The sequence below is a fragment of the Papio anubis genome, chromosome 11 (genome assembly GCF_008728515.1).
Source record: "Papio anubis isolate 15944 chromosome 11, Panubis1.0, whole genome shotgun sequence".
NCBI lineage: Eukaryota > Metazoa > Chordata > Mammalia > Primates > Cercopithecidae > Papio > Papio anubis.
In genome coordinates this window covers 101,622,209-101,645,439 of record NC_044986.1, presented here as the reverse complement: position 1 = coordinate 101,645,439, position 23,231 = coordinate 101,622,209, and the positions used below count along the sequence as shown (strand labels likewise).

Below are 23,231 nucleotides of genomic sequence, written 5' to 3'. Positions count from 1 at the left end.
GTATGATTGTAGTTATGAATGTAACGTTACATGTTCACATTTTTCGTTCCCCATACTGTGAAATTGCAGAGGAAGAATTTTATCTCATACATCTTGCCAAGGTGACTCCCCACCTGTAATCAGCTTATCTCCAGAGGGTGGAATTGGAGTGCTTGGTTATATGTGGGCTAGTTAGATTCTCTTTTCCTAGAGACCTGCACATAGACACACAGACACGCAGAGACACACACATACCACATGGACACACAAAGACACAGACACATGACACACACGAAACAGACACACGTACACACACCCCCACACAGACACATACACACACACTCTCTCTCTCTGTCTGTCTACATTTAGAGTCACTATTGCTGAAAGACCTAAACACTCCCTGCTAACTCCACTCAGACACATGTCAAAGGTGAAGAATAATTCTCTGGTCAAAAGAACTTGAGTCTGGAACTTTTGTCCTCAGCACTCCGATGTGCTTCCCCCATTGTTTCTTACATGGACAAAGTGACAAGGGTGGAGCTCATGCCATACTTCCTCCTCCAACGACAGCTCAGAATCTGGCCCTGAACTCTTTTAGATATCTTGGTAACTAGGCTGACATGTAGCATTCCTGGGGGATGTGTAGGAAGGAGGTGAATGGCACCTATCATTTGTTGAGAGCCTTTTATGAGCCAAGCACTATGCGAAGTGGTTTCTGTACATTCTATGACGTAATCATCATGACAACCCAGTGAGGTATGTACTATCGTCATCTGCATTTCACAGATGCAGAAACTGAGGCTCAGAGAGGTTAGTTAAGTAACTTGCCCGAGGCCGCAAAGCCAGTAAGTGGCATAAAATGTCCAGGACTATTAAAGAATTCTACATATTCCATACTGTTTACCACTGTGCACTATTCTGCCTTGCAAATGTGAACTGTAAGGCCCACCTTCACACAACAGAGAAGTTAATTCAGGAGTGAATTCTAAACATTTTAACCAGAATTCTTCAAAAATTGTTTCAGGACTACATGCTAAGTAACTGCTCCTAAAGGATATTTACAATCATAAACACAGAATTTGCATAATTATGCTGCTAAATATATACATGCCATTTTAAATATAACTGCCCTAGCTAGTATATTAGCACAATTATGCAGAAATAGGGGAAGAAAGAGGACAACATTCTTGGTATACTTCATTTATTCAATGCATCTGAGTACTATGTCAAAGAAAAATGTTAAAAACAGGAACATCAGAAACAATTACTGAAGCACAAAATTATAGTCCATTGTCTCATCTATGCCATGATGTTATTTAGAAATACTTAATCTGTGTAAGTATTGTTAAAGAGTTTTCAACCCCTTAAAGCTTAACTTCATGAGCACAGGGTCCTATAAAGAACCAATCCAATTTCTGTTGCAATTTCATAATATTAAAAAGCAAATACATCTGAGAGTGTTTTTCATATGAGACTCTCAAGTAACATTTTACATCAAAGATGTGAAGCTGCAAAAACACAGGAGGGAGGCTGAGAAATCGGTGGCTGTGCTTTCTGTTGGCACCGCTGGGTTCCTATGCTGTTCTGAAGAACACTTCAATATAATAGTCCAAATAACTGCGGGACGTTAGAAATCAGAGGGAAAAATTCTTCCTTCCACATTCATACTTTGAAGACATCCAGTGGTAGCTTTTTGAAGGAACATGATTTGGTAACAGCTCTGTTGACTTGAAAATAGCTCGCTCAAGACTAAGTAATTGAGTCTTGAGTCTTATATTTAGTCACATACCTTGTGCTAATGAATTTGGCATCTCTTTCTTTCTAAAGATGCTTCAGTGAGCACCTAGTAATAATAAATTGCATCTAGAATATCTGGAGAACACGGTGTCTATGGAATAACATTCACATGATGGTAGGGTTCTCCTCCCAGGAATACCAGGGACTTTGGGGTATAGTGACAGATCATAGCTGCCTTTGACTTTCAGAACAGCCATTCTAGTGTCTGAGCTTCTATAAAAGAAAGCAATCTCGAGTGATGAAGTGATTGTACCCAAGTGACTTCCATTCAGCTAGGACTCCAAGTAGAGAATAGTCCTAGTGACTAGGAGAGACTGCCCAAGGAGACCATGTGTGACAAATGGCTTAGTGCCCGAGGCTCTGTCTTCTCTAGGTTGTAAAATTACTTCATTAAACAACATCATTATTTCTATTCATGGCACATAAAACAGCCCTTAAGAATTGTAAAATTCTAGGACATTTATGTTTTGCTATTTTCTATTTGTAGTTTGGATCATATACTGTAATGTAAAATACCTTTAGTGAAATAACACTCAAAATCCAGGAGTGCTCATTGCAAAGTGACTACCTTGCCTTTGAAATGTATAACAGATTCCTCCAAATTGATTTTTCAGGACACAGTAAACTTGAACTGAGATTGTATTTTTACACTATTCTATACCTAGAGCAGCTACATTCAACAAATTAGTATAGAGTTACACTAGGAAGAAAAATTTTGCCCATTCTGAGCACCTATAGCTACAGAAAAGCAAGCAACTTGAGTTTCTGTTATGATTTTTGAGACATGCTAGACTTAGCAGAACCTTCTATGTACAGAAGGAAGCCCACATGGCAACTGGCAGCTTGTGTCTGCTTTTAATCATTTCATATCACTTTCTTGTTTTATGAGAGTTCAGTGTTACTGTGTTGATAACTTTTAGGGGTGAGATGGATCCTTGGTTAAACAGTTAATCAAATGCAAGTCTAAATTTGGATTTATGTCATTGAAAAATGTTCACTGTGACTGGAAGACCTTTGAATATTTCCTAAACCATGCTTTATTCTCCTAGAGGACAGTCAGATTGAATGATGGGAAAAGAAGGATTAATTGTTTTCCTTTCTTGCTGGTATAGTAAAAAGTGAGTCACATCAGAGATATCCTAAGTAGTTAGACTTAGCATCTCGGTAAAGCAGAGTTTCTTAACCTCTGCACTGTTGACAGTTAGGGCCTGATAATTTGCTATAGGGGGCTGTCCTGTGCATTGTAGGATGTTGTCTTAGTCCATTCTGTGTTGCTATAAAAATACCTGAGACTGGGTACTTTGTAAAGAGAAGACGCTTATTTAGCTCATGGTTCTAGAGGCCGAGAAGTTCTAGGACATGGCCCTGGCTTCTGGCAAGGCCTTTTGTGCTGCATCATAGCATGGCAGTGGAGGTCAAGGGAGAAGTGGACTCAGGCAAAAAGGGAGAAACCTGAGGGGGACCTGGTTTCATAACAACTCACTCTCAGGGGAACAAATTCATTACTGAGAGAATGAATCCAATCTCTCAAGAGTGAGAGCGAGAAATCACTCACTACCTTGAGAACAGCGAGAGGCCCTTCGTGAGGGATCCGCCACTATAACCCAAACACCTTCCACTAGGCCCAACCTCCCAGCACTGCCACACAGGGGATCACATTTCAACATGAGTTTTAGTTGGGACAAACCATATCCAAACCAAACCATAGCAGATGTTTAGCAGCATCTCTGGCCTCTACCCACTGGAAGCCAGTAGCAAATACCAACCACCAATCCTGCCCTAGCCAGGATAATCAAAGACATCTCTAGATGTTGTAATGCCCTGCCCAGGGGGTGCAAAATGCCCCAGCTCAGAAACGTTGCTCTAAAGGAAATTTGAACTTTTTCTACTTTTAATAAAATAGAGAAATGAAAGAATACCCCATGTTCAAGCAATGTAAATGGTGACATTCGTAAGGCAAGGACCAGGACAGTTATTACCTCCATTCTGCCCTGTTCCTCTTGATAAAGCAACTGATTATTGATAGAACTTGCTATGACTACCTTCGGGTCAATCAATATGCTCATCAACCAAACTTGTAATGGACTTCCAAGCCAGAGTGCCTGGGTTCAAATCCCAGTTCTAACACTTGCTAGCAGCTGGGACCTTTGACAGAATACCACATCTTGCACTGCCTCCATTTGCTCCTCTGTGACATAGAGATTATAATAGTTCTACCCCATAGGATGCAATAACTCATTGCAGTTCAGTGTGTTATGCCAGCCTGGGATATACTAAGTGGTCAAGAGTTTCTAGTCTGAGCAAAGTACTCTACTAAGTACTACTAAACAGGAATGTAAATACACAGAGTTGGCTAGGATGAGGAACTGCCCGAAGAAGCAGGGAGAGACATTTTTTAATATAATATCAGAAAACACATAAAGGGAGCAAGGGTAAGAGAATTAAACTAAATGTGAACACAGAATAGAATGCGCTGGGCTTACAGATCCAAATTAGAATGTTTAGAGTATCAGAGCTGCTTTTAAGTTCATTTCAGGAAAGCAGTCAGGGTTGCACATCTGCTTAGGTCCAGGGGCAAAAAGACAAGCTAGGTTCAGGGCATCCTTTTAAAACTGCATCTGAGCTATAAGACTGAAGGTAAAGACAGCTAAACCAGGTATGCATGAAATCATTAGGTTATCTGTTTTGATGCCTAATAGTGCCTGACTGATTCAGCTCTTGTCTGAATTGCTTTTTCATGTAGCTGTAATTGTGAATCAATAAATGTTTATTGAGCTGCTCTTATATGCTTAGCTGTGGACTGGATGATTTGCTGCATACAAAGAAACTGAGATATGGTTCCTGTACACCAGGAACATAAACCATGAAGACAGTCATAAAATATTAAAAGCTTAATATAAACATATAAGCTTTGTCACAGTTAAGTACAGGAAGCTTCTGAGTTACAAACGCCTACTGAATACCTGTTTTTGAGAAACAACCACAATCATAGACTTTCACACTTGATATTTCTTTTGGCTTTGGTGATGCCCAGGGATGCTCTTCTTGTCACATCCAGAGTGACAATATCTCCTTGTGAGTCAGGGAGGAGAGAAGGGGACATGCCAAGTCACATGCCACCCCCAGAGGCTTGAACTCCAGAGAAAGATCTCTTCCCAGCTTCCGAAAGTCCAGCTTGGAAGTCAGGACACGTTTTCCTTGAAAACAATGAGGAACAACGACAGGGCTAATAATACATTGTAGGTTAAAGAGGCTTCCGTGGGCCAGCTGGAAATCCAACCACCATTTATTCCAAGTTCTAAACAATGAAAGTACAAGTAAACTTTTCAATGACAAGCCTGCCATAATTTGGGGTCTGCTTGTACATAATTAATTCCAAAGAAGTGATACAGACAGTAATTGCTATGAATTCAGAAAAGGGAACATTTTCCCAAAGTTATGTGGGTCTGAGAGCCTTCATGAGAACATTGAGATGGTCTAGAATTTAAGGCATGTATGTAATGAAAGGAAAAGATGTCATTTGGGCAAGACCAACTAGTCTGTATCCAAAATTTGCTATATTTTTACCATCAAGGTACCTATAAAAATGACATCTCGATATGATGTTTTGCCAGTCTCAGAAATCAAGGCTGACCAACTGTTGTTATTTCATTCACAAGAATGGAATTGCATGGCTAAGTCATATTTGCTAGTTATTCGTTAGACTCCTGAGTTCAGGCAACAGATATTTGATAAACATACCAGATATTTGATAACAAATTTATGAAGCTAGCTCTATTCTTACACCAGGGATACTCTGTCAAAAATGCCAATGTAATGGCAGCCACGAGGTCTGTGTGCTACTTTAAACAAACCAATCTCTCAAAAGGAAAAGGCATCGTCTGTCACTAATTAGATCAATTAAAATGTGCCTCTCTATCTCCTTTGAATATTCACGAGGTGCTGTCAATCAGAAGTCCTAAGTCTGAAACCAGAAACTTAAGCCAGAAAAAACTAAATACTGTGAGGTTCAGATAACTCCTTCCTTTGTCAACTAGAACTTCTTCAAAGAGAAGAGGAATAGCTTAAGTAGAGAGTCAGCCTCCTGAAGAGATGGCAAAATCAACTTAATGCAGAATCGTGGGGTTCCCACCCAACCTAAAGATGGATCATCAAAAGAGCCCAGGAGCTGATAATCCTAGACTCTGTTGACGCACAGGACACACAGTTTAGCCCCTCTTGTGATTTCCTTGTCCTTCTGTCTGGCGGAAACCATGGAGATTACACTTGTCCTTATTTGAATTCTGGACTTCATTTTTCATGAATGAAGTGATTCAAAAAATATATCTGAGTCTAAGCATGAATTCTAACTTTCAAAAATCGCAGATCTTAAAAAGTGTGTATTGAATTGGGTGCAGTAGCTCATGCCTGTAATTCCAGCACATTAGGAGGCTGAGGCAGGAGGGACACTTAAGCCCAGGAGTTCGAGACCAGCCTGGGCAACATAGTGAGATCCCATCTCTACAAAAAATTTTTTTAAAAAATTAGGTGTGGTGTCACATGCCTGTAGTCCCAGGTGCTCGGGAGGCTGAGGTGGAAGGATCACTTGAGCCCAGGAGTTGGAGGCTGCAGTGAGCTGTGATTGCATGACTGCACTCCAGCCTGGGCGACAGAGCAAGATCCTGTCTCAAAAAAAAAAGTCTATTGTGACAGAGCGGGATCCTGTCTCAAAAAAAAAAAAAAAAAAAAAAGTCCATATATACTCATACAGGGCCAACTTCTATCACCAGTAAATACTTCCTCTGTCTCCTTGTCCATCCTCAAAGCTAAAGAGACCTTAGAGAATACTGTGTCCTAATACCTGACTTTACAGCAAGAGAAACAGCAGGGAGACTTCCTAAAGGTCCAAGGACAGGAGCTACTCTAGTTAAATGACATTTCACTGTCATGCTTCCTTGAAGGTGGCTCCAGCCATTGCTCTCGACCTCGCAGCCACCTGCTGGGCCAAGCCACCTCCATCTGTCATCTGACTTGCTGCAGTGGTCTCCCAAAAGGTCTCCTCACTCAGTCCCTGCCCACCTGCTGCCTGTTCTCAGTGGAGGGGCCAGAATAACCCTGTTAAAACATGAACCCTTTCATGTCCAACCTCAGCTCTGAACTCGCCATGGCTCCCCTCACATTTTGTCTTTGCAAGCACAAATAACTAAGAAGACAAAACAAAAGGGAAATGCACTAGAGAGACCAAATATAGCAATTTTTTTTCTTTTCCCCAAGAGTCATTATTTTGTTTCTTTTGAGTCCACCCTAAGATTTATAGCTCTAAAGCAGGCAGGAGTGGGGAGTTCATTTCCACAGTCACCATGAGGTCCACTCAAGAGACCATCTCTCCTGACACTGTCTCTCGTTTGAAGGTAAATTAGCTGACCGTGTTCAGGTGGCCCATAACATGAAGCAACTGCTATTCCTACCTGTTTGTACCTGTGCAAAAAATGAGATGTCACTTCCAGAACATGAATGTTCCAGATTAGCCTCAGGGAAGAGAAAGAAAATGCAAAATAGGTGATTTCATAAAGCAGGGTGTAGGCTCGCCCTGGGGAGCGGCGGCTCTAGTCACCCAGCAGAGAGCCAGCAGGAAGTGAAGTGCCTCACCCCAGATGTGAGTCACTAAGGGAGGCAGCTCAGTGCCACAGAGAGCGCTGGATCCGAGACAGCCTGCAGGCTAATTGCTCTGTTTCCCTAAGAAAATCCCTGCCTGGCTGAGCCTCAGTGTCTTTTGTACTAATAAGAGGATGATAATCTACTCAAGACTTCTGTGAAATTTTTTTTATTTTTATTTTATGTGTGTGTGTATATGTATTTATATTATATTTTTATTATTTTTTATTTATATTTTATTTTTTATATTATATTATATATGTAATTTTTTTTCTTTTTTTTTGAGACAGTCTCTCTCTGTTGCCCAGGCTGGAGTGTAGTGGTGTAGTCTTGGATAACTGCAATCTTTGCCTCCCAAGTTCAAGCAATTCTCCTATCTCAGCCTCCTAAGTAGCTGGGATTACAGAAGCCTGTCACCACACCCAGCTAATTTTTTTTTTGGAGACGGAGTTTTGTCTTGTTGCCCAGGCTGGAGTGCAATGGCGCGATCTCGGCTCACAGCAACCTCCGCCTCCTGGGTTCATGCCATTCTCCTGCCTCAGCCTCCGGAGTAGCTGGGATTACAGGCACCCACCACCACGCCCGGCTAATTTTGTATTTTTAGTAGAGATGGGGTTTCTCCATGTTGGTCAGGCTGGTCTCGAACTCTGGACCTCAAGTGATCCACCCGCCTCGGCCTCCCAAAGTGCTGGGATTATAGGCGTGAGCCACGGCGCCTGGCCATTTTTTTGTATTTTTAATAGAGATAAGTTTTCACCATGTTGGCCAGGCTAGTTTCAAACTCCTGACTTCAAGTGATTTGCCCACCTTGGCCTCCCAAAGTACTGGGGTTACAGGTGTGAGCCACCACACACGGCCTATTTTTATTTTTTAATGTATTATTATTTTAGAGATGGGGTCGTGCTCTGTCTCCCAGGCTGGAGCACAGTGGCACAATCATAGCTCACTGCAGCCTCGAAGTCCTGGGCTTAAGCAAGCCTCCAATCTCAGCCTCCCAAAATTTGGAGATTACAAGTGTGAGCCACTGTGCCTGGTAGAGGGCCGAGTTCTGTGCAATTTAAATGAAAATAGCTATTAGATCACTTTGTGTACTGGAAAGTTTTCTATGAACAAATGTTTCATTGACATAAAACTATGAAGCCATATAGTTGTGCCAGTCCTTCAGATCTGAGGGGGATTGTGTCCTTATCCCTGACTTGGGACTCTTTCCTGGTACCAGCCAGAACAGCCTACACAGAAATAAAATTGTGAAATAGATTAAAGGCTGCCTGGAGCCTTCCCCAAGTGCATTTGCTGTGCTGGGCAGAGCACTGCTGGAACCTCGGAAGCCAATTGTGCATGCGGGGAACACCAGGCCTGGTGGGAACTGAGCTTGGCCCTCCTGGTTGGACCTGCCTGCCTTTTTTTTTTTTTTTTAATTGCTTCAGTCAAGATCACAGACCCAGAATGGGAAGACCTATGAGATTTATGTAAATCCCTTCCAACCAGAAACTTATGTAATTCCAGGATTCTAAGTGAGGCTGGATTTCTGTGGGTAGTGGGTGTGAAAGAATGGGTACCCCTGTTTAACAAGGGGTTGGGGCCTTCTGTGATGGTTTCCTCTACAGAATAAGGGTTTGTTCCGCCTTTTCCATGGCCTGACAAGAACTCAACTCCATATTCTCTCACTTCCTGTAATTGACCATGTCCAGGACTTTCTGACCTTGGAGAATTCACCTTTGCTCTTTCTTCTGCTTGGTGCATTCTTCCACCAAATGTCTAACTGACTGGCTCCTCTCCAAACTCAAGGCTTTGCCAAATGCCACCAACTCAGGGAGGCCTTTCCTGGCCATGACACTTGAAGTTGCAACATTCCCCCACAGTCTCCCGTGTCCCAAATGTAAGTTCCATGAGGGCAAGCCCTGTGCTTTTACCACCATACCCCCAGCATCTTGAACTGTGCCTGGTCCAAGAAATATTTGTTGAATGAATGAATTTAAAGGGATATCATGAAGGCTTATACATCTTCAGTGGTTTACAGGTTATAATGTGCTTCCCTGCATGTTTTTCTCATTTGCCCTCATTTCGATGACTCTGTAGGGTGACAGCCTTTGGGACAGGTAAGGCAGTTGTTTTCCCAGTTTGATGGTTAAGGAAGCGGAGACTCAGAGATGTTAAATGAATTCTGAGTGGAGATTTGTATCTACCCATGGATGTCTGTTAATGAACTTGAATGCAGCATGCCCAAAAATAAAGTCCTATCGTCCCCATATCAGGTCCCTCAGGCCAAAAACCTTGGTGTCATCTTGATTGCTGTCTCCCCAACCCTGCGTTTGGACACCTAGACCCAGAGAACAGTGAGATCTGTACTCGGAGGTTTCCTGGCTCCAGCCATTGCTTTCGACTTCACAGCTACCCATTGGGCCAAGCCACCTCCATCTCTCACCTGACTTGCTACAGTGGTCTCCCAAGAGGTCTCCCCACTCAGTCCCTGCCCATTTTTAGCCTGTTCTCAGTGGAGGGGCCAGAGTGACCCTGTTAAAACGTGAGCCCTGTCATGTCCAGCCTCAGCTCAGACTTCCCCATGGTTCCCATCACACTCAGCGTCAAAGCGAGAGTCCCTAAGATGACATACAAGTAGGGAGAATGCCCTTCTCAGCTGGACTGGGACAGCTCCCAGGCATCCCTGTTGTCCTTGTACAATACTTGCAATGACCAATGGCTCCCCTGCCCTCTTTCTGAAGTGTCCTGGTGTGGAGAATAAATGATGTGATTCCCCTTCCCACAAACTCTGGCCAGGTCAACCCTCTGCCCCTCTGACATCATTTCAATCACCCTCCCCTTCCTTCCCTCACTGCAGGCACACTGGCCTTCCCAGCTCTCCTCAGGCCTGCCAGGCATGCTCCTGCCTTGGGTGGAGTGTATATGTGAGAGTGCACCTGCTCTTCCCACAGCCTGGAATGTTCCTCCTCCAGACAGCACACATGGCCTGCTCTCTCACTTCCTTCAGGTCTTTATTCAAAAGTGACTTTCTCAGTGAAGCCCTGTTTGCTCACCCTGTGTAAAATTTCAGCTCTTCTTCCTACCTCTCTTCCCAGATTTTTTTTACTCCTTCATGTTCATTGGTGTCTAAGGTTTAGCATTTATTTTGCTAATGGTCAGTAGAATGTAACTTTCATGTAAGCAAAGAGTTTTGTCTGTTTTGTTCATGTCTATGTCCTTAGTGCCTGGAGCATTCCCTAGTATGCAGTAGGTGCTCAATAAATGTTGGTTGGATTAATGGATGAAAGAAAGGTCACACCGCTGTAAGGATGGAATCAGAGCACAAATCCGGGTTAATTCCTGGTCCACTGTTTTTGCTTCCACTAAATTGTATTTGGTCTAGGGCTTACTGCGCTTGCCCTGGAACCCTGCTCAGAACACTGCTTCCTTCCCCTTCTTCTTCTCCCTCTGGATAAATTCTACTATTCTTTTCAGCATCATTCACATCTCACCTCTTATAAGAACTTGTTCTTCCCCAGCCTATTGCTCCATCTCCATCATCCAGGAGCACCTTATTGATAGCACTGAGCACAGAGAAACCCCACAGAATCCTGACTGGGCTGTAGCCACCATGCCCACTAAGCCAAGTCATCCAAAGCCTAGGATCAGGAAGAAAGGCATCAGCATCACTGACCCTCAGCGCCCATCATGGTGCTCATGCGCAAAGCGATGGTGGAAGTGAACTGAAATTGACATGATATCAATTGTCTCCCAAGACCTTGAAGAAAATAAACAGCATCCCTAGGAGTATGTAAAGAACTATGTATTAGCGAGAGTACCATCATCTCCACAGCATTCCCTCTCCACATCTCATTGCCAGTTTTCATTCTCTCAACACCTCAGTGAATTTATAAAGAAAGCTTAGAAATAGCTTTTTCCTCCAGATCCTTGTAAATGGAGCTTCATTTTTGCCTGTTTTTTACAGGTGTCCTTAAATGTGTCTATCTTCATGCATTGTAAGTTAAATGCAGAACATTTTAGATGAGCCCCTTTGGCTAATAAGAAGATGTCCCCAACTCTGTCTCCTTGACGATTACCAGAAGGAGAGGACATAGGAAGAAATAGAAGGGGCACAGGGGGCCTTTTCTTCTCATTTATTACCTGCTCTGTCATTCAGAAAGCAATGCCGGTATAGCATGGGAACAGTAAGGCTGAAAAATAGCCCAGATGCAATGGAGTTCAGCTGGGATAATGTTGAAAGTATTCAGCGTCCAACCTGGGTAAGAGCCAGGAGAAATGACCAGAGACTGTTCAGACAGTATTGAAGGTGGAGAAAGTAAGGTCAGGCTACAGATAAAGAAATAGTTTGTGTGAATAAGAGAAATGAAGACAACAAAACATCGCCATACTTAGAAGGGGTTTTGCAGTTTCAGATCTAGACAGTAACACCATTCTGAGTTAGAATTCAAGGTCAGAGGATGGCTGTAAAGATTTTGAGGCTCTATAGTGCCACATTTCTGTAGGGGTTGTAAGTATGGATGTTGAATCTACAAAGGATGGCAGCTGGGGTGTGGTGGATGGGAGCACAGTTCCATGCTGATCACCCAGGGATGGGAGGGATTTCCTGGATAACGGTAGGGAACTTAGGGATGAGATAGTCAAGAATTCCAAAGCAGGGGAGATGCTGAGACATCAGACGAGACAAAAGATTGAAGTGCTTTTTAGGGGAGACAGAACATACCCAGTCTTCTTGCTCATGCCATGAACACAGGGCCTAGGGAGAAGAAATGTCAGCCCTGACCGCCAACTACACCAATGTCTCCCAAATAGATCTAAATGTGTCAATGAGAAGTTAAATGTATTGGGAGTTTGGGGAACAATGTCTTTAGTTACACAGCTTTTCCACCAATAGGTTAACTTCAAGCCGAAATAGAGAGTTCATTGCTTAGAGTCACATTTGAAGCTTTACCACAAATTCAGACAATTTGAATTCCTTTGTTTTGTTGAACTCATCTGAAAACAGTCTTTAATTACTTTGGGTTTTGTTTTTTTTTTTCCCTCATACCAGAGTCAGGGCATGAACAAACAAGGGCATAGCCTCGCTTTAAACCTGTTCACTATTGCATTCTGGAAAATGCCTTCGGCACTGCCAAGACTAAAGAGTTTTAGTTCAGATAGATTTCTCCCAGAAAAAAAGAAACTGACATTGTGAAAGAAAGGCACTGCCTGGGAAAGCGGGTGTTGTGCCTCTGCTGTATCCACGGCAGCTAGCACATTACCTAGCACATATTAAGGGCTCAAAAATATTTGTTGATTGACTCATTGACCATATAGCACTTTCTGGTGAAGAGAGATGGTGGGGAATGAGCAGGAATACAAAGAAAAAATTGCAAAATTTAGAACTAGAAGCAAATGGAGGAACCACCTAGTAGGGACTCTCAGAAGACCAGAATAATGCAGTTGTTACTGACTACAGTGGGTTGAGGCTGCAGTGAGCTATGATCATGTTCACTGTACCCCAGCCTAGGAACAGAGTGAGACCCTGTCCCCAAAAAAAAGTTATATAAATGGAGTCACTGGCTAAAAATAATCCCCTAACTGGTTAAGAAGGTTAATGTTTCAGACTAGGGGCTAATCACATCAGCTTGGCTAGCTGGTTTCAGCCATCTCCTGTAATACATCTTCTGGATATTTAAGAACAAATCCTTTGGGACTCTTAATAGGGGACTCGCCAGCCTCATATGTGTTACGCTATTGACTTGTGTCTTAATAGCCATTCATTTACTTAGATATATAATAAGGACTTAATTCAGGCTTAGTGATGCCTTGATCAGTACAAAGTCCCTAGTCCAAAAAAAAAAAAAAAAATCAAGGTGAAACTTGAATCAAAAAGTTATATAAGTGGGCCAGGCATGGTGGCTTATGCCTGTAATTCCAACACTTTGGGAGGCCGATCTCGCTTGAGTCCAAGAGATCAAGACCAGCCTGGGCAACACGGTGAAACCCCATCTCTACTAAAAATACAAAAGAATTAGCCAGGTGAGGCAGTGCGTGCCTGTGATCCCAGCTACTTGGGGGAGCTGAGGCGAAAGGATCTCTTGACCTTGGTGAGTTGAGGCTGCAGTGAGCTATGATCATGCCACTGTACTCCAGCCTGGGAATAGAGTGAGACCCTGTCAAAAAAAAAAAAAAAAAAAAAAAAAAAAAAAGTTCTGTAAATGGAGTCACTGGTTAAAAATCATCCCCTAAACACAGATTTTTTTTTTCTTTTCTGTGTTGCAAAGACAGAACAGACCACCAACAGTATGAATTTTGCTTCCTCTTCACAGACAGACATGGAGCTTGCAGGAAAGTTGTTTGGAGTAATCGTTTTAACACTGGAAATAGCACTTCCCTGAATGTGACTTGAGTTTTTTATTAATATTATGTTTGGATCATGAGAAGACTCATTCAGCCAAGCTGACTTAAGACATTAAATGACTAGTTAACCATATACACTAATCACATAAATATGGTTTGTGGAATGATATAAAATGGTTTATGAAATCATTTTTAAGCCATCTTTTCAACAGTAATTGTATCAGTCCTGTCATATTTTAAACCAAGTGATATTGGCAAGAATGAGCCTAAATGTCTTTAATATTCTGATGATGAGCATGCAAAATTGCCCCTGCAATAAAATGACAGGGTTATGTTCATTTCACTTCTTCCATGGCACTTTGCTTTCTTCCCTTTCAACTTTAAAACACACTTCCTACAATTTCATCCTGGGAGAAGGCTGCATAAGTTTCCACTGCTGTCATTTACTTAAACCATAAAATTGTTTCCAGATTACCAACCATAAAATGGAAAGGCAATCTTATTTATGAATGTATAAATCAGATAATGTCCCCAAAATGAATCCTGAAAGCAGACACAATTTGATGATTAAATAGGAGGGAAAATGTTTTCTCATTACCGTGTGTCAAAAGAATTGTATTTTTGTGAAGTGGCTTTGGCCAAGACAGTAGAGCATACACATGTATTCGGTGCTGTGTGTACTGCCTGCTCCCACCAGGAAGAGGATGGCTTCCCCTCTACTGTCAAGCATCTGAACTCTCCAGGGGGGATGTCAGATGAGAAGCCACCTGACTCAGAATCTCTGATGCAGCATGTCTCTTTCCTGGTGACCTTGCAGGTGACATATCCTGAAAGAGGCCACCCAGGGAGCCTTCACTCCCTTCCTCACAGATACAAAAAGGCAAGCCAAGCATGTGGGTACCTGGAGTGGGTATAGCCCTTTTGTTCTAAAAACACCCAAACTCTTATGCCAGGCAGTTCTGCAACTCTGTCAATATTAGCCCTAAAGAAGAATAGGATGTTGTTTGGGAGTTGTCTCTCTCTGCACCCTAAAACTATTATCTGGTGGAAGCCCAGGGTAGAAACTGAGTACTCACTGAGCCAAGGAGCATGCTGAAGGTGTGTCTGCAGCCCCACGGACTTCCATGTGCAGATGACATGGTCTGTGTTGTGACATTCTACAGTTCTCAACTCAAGGATGGGAATCAGTAGAAGACCAATGTTCTTTATCCAGAATGATTCAAGTGCTTTCTTTCTTTCCTTCTTCCTTCTTCCTTCCTTCCTTCCTCCTTCCCTCCTCCTTCCTTCCTTCCTCCTTCCTTCCTTCCTTCCTTCCTTCCTTCCTCTTTTCTCACAGTCTCGCTCTTGTTGCCCAAGCTGGGAGTGCAGTGGTAATCTGCTCACTGCAACTTGCTGCTTCCCTCAGCCCGCTGACCTCCTGCCCCAGCTCTACAGCTGGACTACAGGTACGCACCACCACACCCAGCTAATTTTTGTATTTTTAGGAGAGACGGGATTTCACCATGTTGGCCAGGCTGGTCTTGAACTTCTGACCTCAAGTGATCCACCCGCCTTGACCTCCCAAAGTACTGGGATTACAGATATGAGCCACTGCACCCGGACTGTTTCAATTTTTAATGCTGATGCTCTCCTTTGTTGGACAATGTAATGAAACCTGTTGACCAGACTGGAAGCAGAAAGAAGGCTGGTCTAGCGCTAACCAGCATTGTTCTCGTGGCCAGCAATGGAATCCCAGGACTCCCCTCTGCCATTTCCCTCTTAGCAGAGTCTTATTTAGTCTCTACATAAATGAGACCTACCTATTTCTTGCATTTCTTAATATTACTGTCTTCTGCATGTACTAAGGTTGTCATCATGCCTTTCTATCCCACACTCCAGCTGTACAGAACCCTTTAAGCCACTTCCTTACCAAAGCTCTCTAGACTCTAAAAATGCCATGTTACCTTTTTTTCTTAAAGAAATATCCTTTTCATTTGCCTAGGATTGAAGAAGAGCAGTAAACTAGTACATCTCAAGGTAGCCCTGAGTGCACCTCTGCTCTTAGTGTCATTCATTGTACTCCAGCACCACTGTGGATAGAGTCCCTGTGGGACGAATGAGGACTCTGGGCAACTTTCACCTGGGACTGAGCATTCTCCTGAGGAAGTCATTCATTTCCCAAGAGTTTGTGCAAGTCTGTGTCTCCCATGTGGCAGGAAGAGTGACCAACCACCACTCCCATTTTTTCTGAGATGCCACTGTGACTTGGGTCAATAAGTTTGACCTTGCCGATGGATATTCACTAACTGGCTTTCCTTATTTGAATTTCTTACCATTTTTTCCCTTTGATAATGTGGACTATTTTATGGCAAAGAGGGCGCCAAGGTATGACTGAAATCCTGTATGGCTGGGAGGTTTAGCATCAACTGGTGTACCTGGAAACATTTGCAAATCACTCCGGGGAGATACATTTCCGCGCTCACCATTTGAGATTTCTTCTTTCCACTCTATTACAGCAGAGAGATCATACTATTAATACTTAAAATTACTTGGTGTTTTTTTCCCTCCTTGGTGGATTTGCAACCTTTAACTATCCAGACTGCGTGACTTACATATAAGAAACTCAGTATTGTGACAGACCATCAATTTTAAACTAAAGAAAATGTGTGGAGTTCTGATATCAGAGGTTTACAGTTACAAAATTAAGATCAGTGTTACACATGGCACTGAGAGTTACATTCCAAAGGCAAAACTCAAGGCTGCAATGCTTGAGTTGGACAAAATTACCCTTGAATATCATCTTGATTGTCATAAAGTTCAGGATGCAGATGCACCATCTCTCAAAAAGAGCCCAACTTAATCAGCTGGCTTTTTCTGTGAAGGAACAGGCCATCATTACTCTTTTTTTTTTTTTTTTTTGAGACAGAGTCTTGCACTGTCACCCAGGATGGAGTACAGTGGCGCAATCTTGGCTCACTGTAGCCTCCACCTCCCAGGTTCCGGTGATTCTCCTGCCTCAGCCTCCTGAGTAGCTGGGATTACAGGCACACACAACCACACCCAGCTAATTTTTCTGTTTTCAGTAGAGATTGGGTTTCACCATGTTGGTCAGGCTGGTCTCGAAGTTCTGACCTCAGGTGATCCACCCACCTGGGCCTCCCAAAGTCCTGGGATTACAGGCATGAACCACCATGCCTGGCCAGACCACCATTACTTTTTCCACTGAGAATCAGATAAATTAACCAGCTTGTATTTAATAGTGTAAGAATATACTGTTGGCAGAACAGGAATCCCATCACTCACAAACCCAGGGGTCTGTGGGACTGAGATCCGCAGTGAGGAGTGAGGTCCCTTCTCTTATCTCAGGCTCATGCAAGGACAGTCACTCATGAGAGATAACAGCACAGGCAATGCCCATGCCATATACATTGTTCTTCTCTCTCCTTTTCCTGTTTTGGACTACGAAGTATGCATAACTGAATTCACATGAGGTGACATGTGAAGCCTCTATTCACTTACTTGTATTGTTGTTTTTAACGATGTGTTGAAAACAATGGCAATAGTTCTGCAAAACGTCCGTTGTCTGAGGTCTAGAAATGTGAGCCTATTTCAAATGCCAGTTAAACTGTAATGAAGCATCAAAGAGCCCTGGAGAGAAGGGAGCAGTATCTGTATATGGAAATCATTGGGAAATTTTTCATTAATGTCTTGAGATGGCCAAGCTGTTAGGGATACTCGTTTTCCTGCACGATTCTGTAAAAGCCTCCAGGCTAAAGTTCCGATGACATTAGATCCAACATCATCTACTTTAAAATACTTGGGTTTTTTGTTGTTGTTGTTTGTTTTTTGTTTTTGAGACAGAGTCTTGCTCTTTTGCCCTGTCTGTAGTTCAGTAGCGCGATCTTGGTAGTAGAGAGGGGGTTTCACAATGTTGGCCAAGCTGGTCTCAAACTCCTGACCTCAGGTGATCCGCCCACCTCAGCCTCCCAAAGTGCTGGGATTACAGGCCTAAGCCACCGTGCCCGGACAGGTTTCAGTCATATTTCTCCACTATCTAAAGAAGAGACATGGCGGGGCACGGTGGCTCACGCCTGTAATCCCAGCACCTTGGGAGGCCAAGGCAGGCAGATCACAAGGTCAGGAGATCGAGACCATCCTAGCTAACAAGGTGAAACCCCGTCTCTACTAAAAATACAAAAAATTAACCGAGAGTGGTGGCAAGCACCCATAGTCCCAGCTACTTGGGAGGCTGAGGCAGGAGAATGGCATGAACCCGGGAGGCGGAGCTTGCAGTGAGCAGAGATGGCGCCACTGCACTCCAGCCTGGGCGACAGAGCAAGACTCCATCTCAAAAAAAAAAAAAAAAAAAGAGAGAGAGAGACATGTTTGTGTTGCCCTTAAGCTGTGACACAACTGTTACTACCCACACAGCAAACATCTCCATCATTTATACCAAAACCACTCAGCAGCCTCCCAGCTGAGGTGTACGGCATAGAAATGTGTGCAGCTCAGTGAGATCTGGCCTGGGACACTGCCATGCTAGGAAACAGCCCTTTTGTGCAAGGTGAAAGAAAGAAAGCAGGGCAGAAAGACTCAAAAAACACAGGATGTGCAAACAGGATTGTTTCCAAGGGAGAAATTTTTCACTTTTCCAGGAGGCCGCTGTTGGTCCATGCTGTGTCTTTTTTTTAGCCAGTCAGGTCACTGACTTGATACTGAACACTGATCATGAATCTTGACCTCAGCTGGGGATGTGCGGCTCTTCACGTTCCTGAGCCAGGTTGGGTGAACTTCCACAGCCTTCTAGGTGGCACCTTTTATAACCATTGGGTGGTGCATCCACCTGGACAAACCGGTCTGAAAGTCAATAGAGCTTTAACAAACAATTCTCTTGTTTTACAGAGAGAGGATGCAAGCCATGGAGAAACAGATTGCCAGTTTAACTGGCCTCGTTCAGTCTGCACTTTTTAAAGGGCCTATTACAAGTTATAGCAAAGATGCATCTAGGTAAAAAAGAAGAAAGCCAATGAAAAACAATAATTCAATCTGTTTCTCTTTTAATCATTAAGATAATTCATTCATTCAAATCTGTTTCCTTGTAATCATTTCAAGGCTGAAAATATTCACATCTCTATGGATCATGGGCATTTTTGTTTGTTTGTTTTTTGGGGTTTGTTTTTTTTTTTTTTTCCTCCTTCTGGTAATTCTTGGTCGAAGGTAACACTTTGGCCCAAGAAGGTAAATGGGCTTCCCAGTGCATGTGGCTTCATGGACCACTCACCATGCAGTGCCTGCAACCACCACCCTTGCGTGTCCACGTCGCCATCATCTGAAAGTCACAAGTGAGCCTGGCTGCATTCCACCCCCAGTGTCAGGTGCACACCCGGGAAGCCTTTTCCATCCTGGCCAATTGTGATGCTGATGCTAAAATACCTTCATTGCTTAATCCCATCACTGCCAATTGCTTCAAATAGTGAATGGAATGGGCTTAAAAAAAAAAAAAAGGCATTTTGGAAACTGCATAGCTGACTCTTTTTTTCTTTTATTCAGCGAGAAAATGATGAAAACCACAGCCAACAGGAACCACACAGACAGTGCAGGTAAGTGAGTGTTTTTGGAGTTGTAGGAGGCCTGTGGGCTGCCTGGGATGAGTCCTGACTTGTCTCAGAAATGTTTGACATTTCCCTAAGTCACTTATTTGGTACGATGTCAGAGGATTCCTAGATATTCCTGCTAATACTGAAATTCCAGATTTATTCATTAATTCAGGGGGCAAAGCACCGTCTTTTCCCTTTGGTTTTCATTCATTCACTCATTTGTTCATTGATAGGGCCATACGGTGGGCATCTCGCAGACATGGGGCTGCCTGCCTAGAACTTAGAATTCAACGGGGAAGATGGAAACGGGACAAGTAATTGTATGTGTGTCGAGTGTTTAAAAGTGCAGGATAAATGCTTCACCAATCGGACTAGCCTATACCAAGGGCAGTCCCCGGAGGAAGTGACACAAACTAAGCCCGGAAGGATGAAGAGGACTTAGGGGGAAGAAGGGTTGTCCAGTCAAGGGAATTTAAAATTGTTCTAAGTGTAACGTGAAGCCATCGGAAGGTTGTACACTGGGGAAGGACATCAGCCCAGCTGCAATATGGGGATGGATGAGAAGGGACAGTAGCCAATAAGGAATGACCAGTGTCCAGATGGGAGAAAAAGGAGTATTTGGCCTAGGGCCTGCTTTTTATCTTTTTAATCTCATGACAGATGACAGGGCCTGCTTTTTAAATGCCAGCATTCCCCAGAAAGAGAGCCCAGTTCTGTTAGTAGTGGCGTTCACTAGTATCCAGGTCTTTGCAATGAATGTCTCATCCAGCAGTCTCAAGCCAGGCCTCTGCAAGAAGATGAGGTCTTCCCTCTCATCGGGTTAGAAATAGAAATCCTTAGCAGGAACACATTCAGATACTAAATTACACAGAAAGCATATGGCAAGTTGGGTGAAACCCCAAATTTAGGGAAGCCACGTGTACTAGTTTTGTGCAGCACGGTAGAGTAGACAGATTTGGGAACTTCAGTTTAGGACTCTGTTGGTCGTGGTTCTCCTCTGGCTGAGCACAGTTTAGCTACCAGGCCAACAGGGTCACTCTGCCAGCGTTCCCGATCCTGATGGGATTTGTTGTTTTGCTTAGAAGTCAATCCGTGGCCTTGGCCGAAGCCAGAGAATTATTTCACGGAAATTGCTAAATTTGTCTTCAGAGCAATTGCCAGTTTGTTTCGGAGATACTTAGTTTATTCATTTTTCAAAATGTATTGTAAACTTAGGGAGAAGAAAGGAACTACTAAATATTAAAAGCTCCCATCCTTCTGTAATCCATTCTAGAAATGACTCATATCTGAAAGCACTGCTCTAATCAGAATCTATGTGCTGTTTTGTATGATCCTTTTATTTCTTTTTGCTTTTTAGAGAATAATAATCATCATAAATACGTAGTGAGTGCTTCCTATGTGCTCTTCATGCATTCACTCATGAACTCCTTACCGCAGCACCCAGGGAGAGATACAATTTTTATTCTCATGTTCCAGAGAAGAAAACTGAACACATATCCACACACGTGACACACATCATCATATGCCTGTCATTTTAACTCCTTTTATGTTTAGATTCCTCAGTCCCTTTAAAGATCTATAGGTGGTTTCATTTCTTTGTTCTAAAACCTCTTGTCAATTTCTTTTCAAATGTGGGGAAAGGAGCCAGTGCCATTTCCTCAGATATATCTCCCAAAGTGGAATCAGTGAATCCAAAGGGACAGTTCAGTGGCAATGGTGACATGCTGCTAGTTTTCTCTTCTGAATGGCCGTGCTGATTTGCAATGCCACTGGTGATGTGCACGTGGGCTCACTCCCCACGTCTCTGCTAGGTTTGGACTTTCTCACTCTAACGTATCAGGGTGAGATATCGTCCACAGGGGCTTCGTTGCCATAGCAGCCTTGTATAGTGCACAAAATAGAATAATTCTTCCAGAATCCTAGGAAGTAAGCTACAAGACAAGTATTATCCCTGTTCTGTAGACAAGTAAACGGAATTATATAGAAGTCAAGGAACTCATCTGGCCAAGAGTAAAGGAAAACCTAGACTTCCTGGCTACTTAAGGAATGTGTAGTTTACTGTGGAGAGAGAACAGATGGAACCTCCTATCTCAAAGATTTTTATACTGCGCATTAGATCATTTAACACACAAAACCCTATAAGGAAGATGTCATTACCCATATTTTGCATGAGAGGAGACAGAAGCTCAGGGAGGTTAGGTTAGTTATCCAAAGCCACACAGTTAGTAAGAATGATAGCCAGGTCAGGCATGGTGCCTCATGCCTGTAATCTCAGGACCTTGGAAGGCTAAAGTGGGAGGATTGCTTGAGACCAGGAGTTTGAGACCAGCCTGGGCAACATTGCAAGACCCTGTCTCTACAAAAAATTAGCATGGTGGTACACGTTTATAGTCCCACATACTTGGGAGGCTGAGGTGGGAGGATTGCTTGAGCCTGAATAGGTCAAGGCTGCAGTGAGCCAAGATCAAGCCACTGCACTCCAGCCTGAGTGACAGAGCAAGACCTTGTCTCAAAAAAAAAAAAAAAAAGTGACAGCCTGCCTGGCTGATAATTGAGTAGATAGTGGTACCACTGGCTAAAGTTAGGCCCTTATTATAATGGACATTGAGGACTCAGAAGCAGGCAGGATGGGAGGGGGTAAGGGATAAAAAACTATAAATTGGATACAAGATACACTACTCAGGTGATGGGTGCACTAAAATCTCAGATTTCACCACTATACAATTCATCCATGTATCCAAAAACTACTTGTTCCTCAAAAGCTATTGAAATTATATATATAATAAAATTAGGCCCATAGAGACAGAAAGAGGTTTGGGGAAGACGAGTGGAAATAATGAATTTGACTGACTTATGGAAAAGTTCAGTAGTGGCGTGAAGGCATTGGTATGTGGATCTGAAGATAATTGTGTGCTGCAGACGAGGGTGCGGGAGACCTTGGCAGGTGGTAGCAGAAGTGACCTCCCTAGAAAGCATGTCCATCCAGAAGAGAAGTGGACCCAGCGACACAACATATCAGGACTTAAAAGGTTGGCAGAGGAAGGAGTTAGAAAAGAGTTTGACCAAGACAGAGCAGCAGAAAGGGAAGAAGATGATGGAAAGTTTCAAAGTGACTGAAAAGAAAAGAAGTGGCTGACAAAGCTCAGTGTCACATTGAAGCAAAGTCATGTCAGCCTAGGAGAGAGTCCACAGGGTGACAACTAGAAGATCGCTGAAATGAACATAAAGAGCCATTTCAGGGAATGATGGAGCTATTACATGAACCAAATATAGTGGATTAAGAGGTTATAGATGAAGATACTTTAAAAATGAGTGTAGATTCCATAAAGGAATTTGGTTGTTGGCTGGGCATGGTGGCTCACGCCTATAATCCCTATACTTTGGGAGGCTGAGGCAGACGGATCACCTGAGGTCAGGAGTTCAAGACTAGCCTGGATAACATGGTGAAATCCCATCTCTACTAAAAATACAAAATTAGCTGGCTGTCTTGGTACGCACCTGTAGTCCCGGCTACTCGGGAGGCTGAGACAGGAGAATTGCTTGAACCCAGGAGGCAGAGGCTGCAGTGAGCTGAGATCACACCACTGCACTCCATCGCAGCCACTGCACTCCAGCCTGGTCAAGACAGAGCGAGACTCTGTGTCAAAAAAAAAAAAAAAAGAAAAAAGATAAAAGATAACGAAAAGCTTGTTGTCAGGTCTCCTGGAGCTCCATTGTCAGTCCTTTAAAAAGCCTTCTGGCCTGCTCCCCTGCTGCCTCCCCAAGAGGGCCATTAGAGGGGCTGGGAGACTGGCCCTATTTGGATGGTCACTGAAGGATGAAGAGAATGGGGCTCTGGCAGCATCAGTGTCGCCAAGGCCAAGCAAGAAAGAGGACAGTTGCAGGGAGCTTCCTGGCTCATGAGCCACTTTGAGCTCCACTGAG

The 23,231-nt window shown here is 43.3% G+C and overlaps 1 protein-coding gene across 18 annotated transcripts in view; it reads left to right on the top strand.

Annotated features, from left to right (window-relative positions):
• Window positions 1-23,231, top strand: part of KIAA1217 (KIAA1217 ortholog) — a 499,018-nt gene that overhangs the window by 428,686 nt on the left and 47,101 nt on the right. For 9 of the 18 annotated variants that reach the window (XM_009214094.4, XM_009214099.4, XM_009214103.4 and 6 more), the window contains 2 exons: window positions 18,613-18,717; window positions 19,261-19,310. In XM_009214094.4, the coding sequence (XP_009212358.2) occupies window positions 18,613-18,717; window positions 19,261-19,310 (155 nt within the window). The remainder of the gene's footprint in view (window positions 1-18,612; window positions 18,718-19,260; window positions 19,311-23,231) is intronic. The other 9 variants (XM_009214098.4, XM_009214096.4, XM_009214101.4 and 6 more) reach the window with 1 other exon arrangement.